At 38.2% G+C, this 6,224-nt stretch overlaps 1 protein-coding gene across 1 annotated transcript; it reads right to left on the bottom strand.

Moving 5' to 3' along the window:
- Positions 1 to 3,186: 3,186 nt before the first annotated feature.
- LOC134851060 (multidrug and toxin extrusion protein 1-like) lies at positions 3,187 to 5,475 on the bottom strand. Its single transcript, XM_063866958.1, has one exon. It carries the CDS (start codon positions 5,384 to 5,386, stop codon positions 3,317 to 3,319), a length of 2,070 nt encoding a protein of 689 aa, XP_063723028.1. The 5' UTR covers positions 5,387 to 5,475; the 3' UTR covers positions 3,187 to 3,316.
- Positions 5,476 to 6,224: the final 749 nt, after the last annotated feature.

Here is a 6,224-nt window from a genome sequence, read left to right as displayed (position 1 = left end):
TATAATTGCAATCACCTACTCACATTTTCCTCAAGTACGCCATCATAATACTTTCTTGCCGATAGTTTTTTGCAAGGATTTCAGTGGTTGAAACATTTCATGCAAAATGAGCAGCAATTGTCTTCTTGATAATTCCATTATTCCAACCTCCATTTAAAGAAGTAGGAAAGAATTAAGGCGTAGAGGTAATTTTTCCGCCCGATTTTAGGAAATCCAAATCTCGTAGGGCGTCAAGTGTGGGTCCACATACAAGTCATATTGGTCCATATTCCATTTAAAAAAAATATCGCCAACATTTATACAGCTGGAATAGTGTCAATAAACTCAAGTAAACTATTACTACTACTATAACTGTACGTTATTGTTTTCCCATTGTGGCGGAGTTGAAAAATCGGAAAACGCAAAAGCAATCGCATATCTGGATAGCTTGACAAATTCCAGAATTCAGATGAGGGTATTCTGAATAGCATTTAGGCTATTTAATGGAAGATGTTAGGTTTTTCCAAGCCATTTGATTAAGGTTGTCTATAGGTTTGAGGCTCAAGTATTCAGGTCTCGCTTAACACAATCGGTCCAGCGTTTTATAGGTATTCCAGCTGGCCTTTTCCCTAGGAAGGAAACGGAGTTTGGATTTTAGTGCGTGATCGTTTTGCCTTCGGTGAGAACATGACCAAATCATCGAAGTCGTGACCGCACATGTAGCTTGTGCAGATCAATAAAACCTGCTTCATTGGTAACTCTATCTTTATAAGTGACTTCTATAATCCTACGAACAGCTTTCATAACAGCACTTTTAAGAGAACTGGATATCACCTTGGTCAGCACCCAGGTTTCAGAGCAGTACATCAGAGCTGGCTGGAGACAGACTCTGTAGATATGCCATCTTGTAATAAACTCAATTTCTTTATTAAGCAGCTGAGGCGCAATTTCTTCCAGAAAGCTGTTATTCTGACCGATGATGCACGTATTGCGTCACTTTCACCAGAAACCATGTCGCCGAAATAGCAAACTCTTTAACAGTATTCAGGTTTCAGATTGATTGATCCGTAGAGTAGCATTGATTTGAGCGATAAATGGAGGCATTCTTGCATCTTGGACACACTTTACAAGTATTGTTTCGATACTTTCTTATACCACTGCATTTTTAAGCACCTATTGTTTAAATAGTTGCAGCACATTAAATAGCCGCCGACTATTTAAACAACAAGTAGTCGGACATTTTTTGAGAAATACACTTTTGGCCAGAAAACCAAGGCTTTGTTTCATCCAAGCTAAATTTTGAACTTAAATTCAAAGTATTACAATTCTCAAAAGAAGGATTCCGTTTCAGCTGCTATCACAAGGTAATCTGAATATAGCATAATCCCACGGTACGTGGAACCACAGTTTCTCGTAGCCTCTTCAATTACTATTATAAATAACAGTGGGCTAAATGCCGATCATTGATGTACACCTGCTTCAATTTCAAAGTAATCTGGGTCCGCTGAACTCTGGCTTTCGACTAGATGTACATAGCACATTTTCGGGGAGTCTATTGCTTCAGAGCCCATGGAATCAATTGCCTGGGATAACGAAGGCTTTTTCAAGCTCAACGAATATGTGATGCAGGAGTTTTTTCTTTCCCACGATTTATCAGTGGAAGTGTGTAATAAAAAAACGGCATCGTTAGTAGTTTTTCAAATATTTTTAATGCAGGTTCCAGGTATCTTCTGATGCCCCTGTATGATCCACATCCTAACGTATCGCCTTTTCCTTTGTATATGTAAATGTTTCACTTTTACTCCACTAGGAAGGGATTAGACCAGAGTTCCAACTTCATTAATTCCAGCAAAACCACAAACGCAAATTTTATCACGTCCGAAGTTAGCCTCGTTGGTCCTGGGATTTCCTCATTTTTCATTTCTCTGTGCCAGTGCCACTTCTGGGTAAACATTTCCTGCAATGGGCCAGCCACCAGAACAAAAACAAAATTTACACTTTTTTAACGAAAAGCTTTTTCACGTTCAATCTCTCTAAATTTTACAACACTTTAAGTCATTCAAAATTTGCGCGCCGTTTCCGTTTTATTATTTGGTGAGCGTAATTTGCTTCCCTTTTAACAAATGAAACTGAATTTAAAACAAAACTAGAACCGCAAAAAATCGAACTTGGCGTGATCAAATTTCAAAGCTTTATCCTGTCAAAAAAAACCATCAAGACCTATAAATGTTTCTTCAATACGTTCCTATGCACTTTAAACATAGACACGAATGACACGGTAAATAGCGAACTTCCGATGTGATACAATTTACACGTTAGAGGCGACGCAGAGCGTCATGCAACGTACGATAAAATGACTGAGCCAAAAGGTACTTCGGTAAACGACGTCTATTGAGCCGAAAACAAAAATGCACAAGAAATTGTCAAAAAATCGAGCCATTAAGTTTCAAAACTTGAAACTATTACACCAAAACCGTCTTATTTTTTCTAATATATATTTTCAAAATAATCAAGTTTTGCCCATCCAATGACAAAAAAGAAATTGACTCACGGATAAAGTATCATTTATAGTTTTAACCATTAAAATCTACTGAATTCTCAGTGAAAAGCCTCAAAAAAATTCGATCTGCAAAGTTTAATTTGAAATTTTGAAGGGTGCCGGAATTCATAACGGCGACCAAAAATTCACTGAATTTGGCTCTTTTTTTTCTAATAAATTGCGCTCTTGTTCCACAGGTTAGCGGTGCACTAATCAATTCAAATTGAAATGAGGCAAATCAATTCGTCTTTTTGCCATGATACGATACGCATTAAATATCTCTTTGTACTTGACATATGGTATGGGGGATTAAAAGAAGAAAAGACATGTAAATAGATTTTTGGAAAGATTTGATCAATTTTTTAAGCTTATATATTTTATTTGCCCACTAAGTGCACTCGGAATGTTGAGTGATCCACACTAATATATGAGCTGAGCAGTCTTCTCTGTCCTGCACGTTACACCATACAGTTGTCTCTTATATGGGGTGAACTCATTAATTAAAATGAGCCACGAAAATCAGACTTCCAAAAGAATACAACCTTCCGAAAACTCTAGATCCGCTCATGGTGAATCATATTTAAAATATCGGTTTTCTGTATCTGAAAACAACTTTTTACAAAAAATGAATTCAATTCAGAGTGATTATTCCATTATAGAAAATTTTATATTGCCCCTAATCTAAGGCATACTGCGATTACAAAAATAATAAAATTTAAAAATTTTTGATTAATTTTGTATCGATAATCGATGAATACTCAAAATAACGTATATACAAATTTCAAAATCTATCTAATGCTAAATATTTTCTTTGACTGGAAAGGCTACAGATATGAGAAGGCCTGTTAATAGCACACAGAAACCAAAAAAATAGTAAACAATTTTAAGACATTGACACCGAAATGATACAAAAGGCACATGCCGAGCAAAAAAGTCTTCGCCAAAAGTTTTTGATATTATTTTGGTCTCATTTTCTGGAGAATGGGCATCTACTTGGTCGTCAAACACAACTCTAGATTGATTGTCAGTTTCATTATCATCGTCATCATCTGATGTGAATTGTTCTAAGGATGCCTGGTTGTACAATTCAGGGGTTGACACACTAAATGATTGTGAATTAACGATCCTGCGCGATACAGTATCATTAGATTGAATCACCGCATCACTTTCAACTGTTCGCTCATCCTCATCTATGTCTTTAGTTGTACTCGCACTCAGAGGCGAAAGGTGGAACGACGAGTGATACTTACTCCTCTGATGAAGCTGCCTCGCTAAAGACGCAGCACTTGGTGCTCGACTGGGATTGATTACATTCAAACTAGAAAATCGAGGCATACTGTCACCTCGATTCATGATATCGTTGGCAGCTCTCTGTTTTGCAATGGTCGCCTCTTGTTCCCAATCTAGTCTGTATATTGCACAGAGGAGAATGAGTGCTTGTATCGTTGACCCAATACTCAAACCTAACCAGTAGCCTTGTAATTTAAGGTCTGTTAGGAACATGAGACAGAGACTCAAAGGCAGTGTGATTATGTAATAGTTCACAAAAGTACCGATAGCGCCAATTAGTTGTCGACCACAGCCACTCAGGATTCCAATACAAACAGCAACTAAACAGTCAGAGATTGAGCACCAAGACAAAAAAGGAACTAGCTGTGCGAAATGAGTCGCTACTTTCTCTTCAGATATGATGAGATAGGCAACTTTATTCCTGAATATAAATAACAAAGAAGAGAAAAAAGAAACTATTAGAAATGCTAAAATTAATGAGGATAACACAGTTTGCTTCGCCGTTTTGTAGTCGCCAGCTCCTAACAGGTTTCCAACACGTATACTAGCCGCATATGCGACGCCTGCGCCCCACATGAAGAGACACGTGGAAAACTCATACAGAATTCCTTGCACACTAAGGTTATGCGAGTCTAGAATACCAGCTAGAACGGATCCAACCTCGAATATCACCATGTCACTAACTACCATGACTGTTCCAGGTATGGCAAGCTTCACGTAGGGCGCCCATCCATAGACAACTGACCAATGAAAACCAGGCCAAGTTTTAACATGCAAACGAAAGTGTATGATGATCACGAAATATACGAAAGCTAGAGTGTTGAGCGAAATAGCGAGGGCAAAACTGACTCCTACAATGCCTCCGTCCCACACATAAATCAGCAGATAGCAGAGAAGAGCGTTGACGGCATTTGCGATTATGTTTGCAAACACTGTCGCTTTCACATACCCTTGGCATTGTAGGAACTTTCCCAGCAGAATAGAAAAAACTTCCCCTGGTAGTGATATTAGATAAACCTTCAAAAAAATTCCCGTTAGAACAGCTGTTTCTTCGTTGAAATGCAAACCAATCAAAATCCAGTCACTGACTAGGTATAGACCGACACAAGCCATCATGTATGGCAGTATAATCAGCATTGATTTCTGCAAAACGAAGCCCATTTCTTTGAAATGCTCACCCCCATAGTATTGCGCAAATAAAGTATCAACAGCAGCACTCAGTCCAAGTATTACAGCCGTTCCGACAATATTTCCAAAAGACAAGGCAGCAACAAATGCGGCGTAAACATCCTCGTTCGAGTGTCCGCAGAAAATGCTCGCTACCAGTTGGAAAAGTGTTTGCTCTAAGAACGTGGATAGGCAAATGGGCAAAGACAAGAGAAATAGCACCTTGAACTCTTTCATCATGCCGAAATACTGGTCACCGGAGCATATCACTACACCACTTTCATCAATATGCCTTCCGTTTTCTGCCTCACCAAGTAAATCAGATGGTCCTTCCTCGATGTCACTTTGATAAAAATAATCATTTCTATATCCTACACTTGAAAATGGCTTCCGTTCTTTGTTCTCTACCATCTAGGATGCATTTTTAGCACGAATAAAATAAAAATCATGCAGCTATCTTAAATACGCTGAAAAATTGCAGTTTACGCAGAGGAAACACGAAGCAGTGGGTATTAGCATGTACCAAAATGATAAATTAGTCTCATTCGTACCAAAACAAGAAATCAATCGCGTTAAAAAAGAACACTTTATTAATTGAAAAAGTAAAAATGAAGTGATAAGTGAAGTCAGAACTGATAAAATTTATACGAAACTTAGAAATACAGGAGCTCAGCCCGCTAGCTTAAACGGTTTGGCTAAAGTACATCATACAGAAACACCACTCCATCCGGTTCTATCAATACCTGGCGGTAGTTATCACAAGCTCAATGAATTTTTGACCCCTCTTTTTGAAAAAAATCTGGGCGCAAACATTGAAGCATTGTAACATTCGAATCCAGTGGAAGATACATATCGACGGAAATTAAAACTAAGTCCTACTACGACTGGCTAACGTCTAAACAGAACTTTATATGCTTTTCACCGTCTCTACCAAGCCAGTACTTTCGGTGGTCTTTTCTAACATCAGGTCGACAAAAACATTACTGCTTTCGGCTTCGGTCAAAACACCCAAACTAACTTAATTACATGCAGGAATAGTGAGCTCATGGCTGGGTATCAGTATCCCCAGACCACGAGGTCACTCCTAAAAACAGGGCCACTACTATTTATTATATTACTATTGTTTTTGTTCAGTAGATAAAAATCAAATCTCCATCGAAGATGGATCAACCCTTTCCCCCAACTCCTAGCTTCTCATCCTTATCAAAATGAATCCAGTTGTTAATTAAATTCAAATCAGGCAATGACA

Source organism: Symsagittifera roscoffensis, chromosome 7 (assembly GCF_963678635.1).
Source record: "Symsagittifera roscoffensis chromosome 7, txSymRosc1.1, whole genome shotgun sequence".
Classification (NCBI taxonomy): Eukaryota; Metazoa; Xenacoelomorpha; order Acoela; family Convolutidae; genus Symsagittifera; species Symsagittifera roscoffensis.
The sequence above is the reverse complement of the archived record's forward strand: the minus strand, read 5'-3'. Positions and strand labels throughout refer to the sequence as shown.

What these genes read in the sequence shown, in the direction of transcription:
- LOC134851060 (XM_063866958.1), bottom strand. Translation starts at nt 5,386, where the DNA reads ATGGTAGAGAACAAAGAACGGAAGCCATTTTCAAGTGTAGGATATAGA.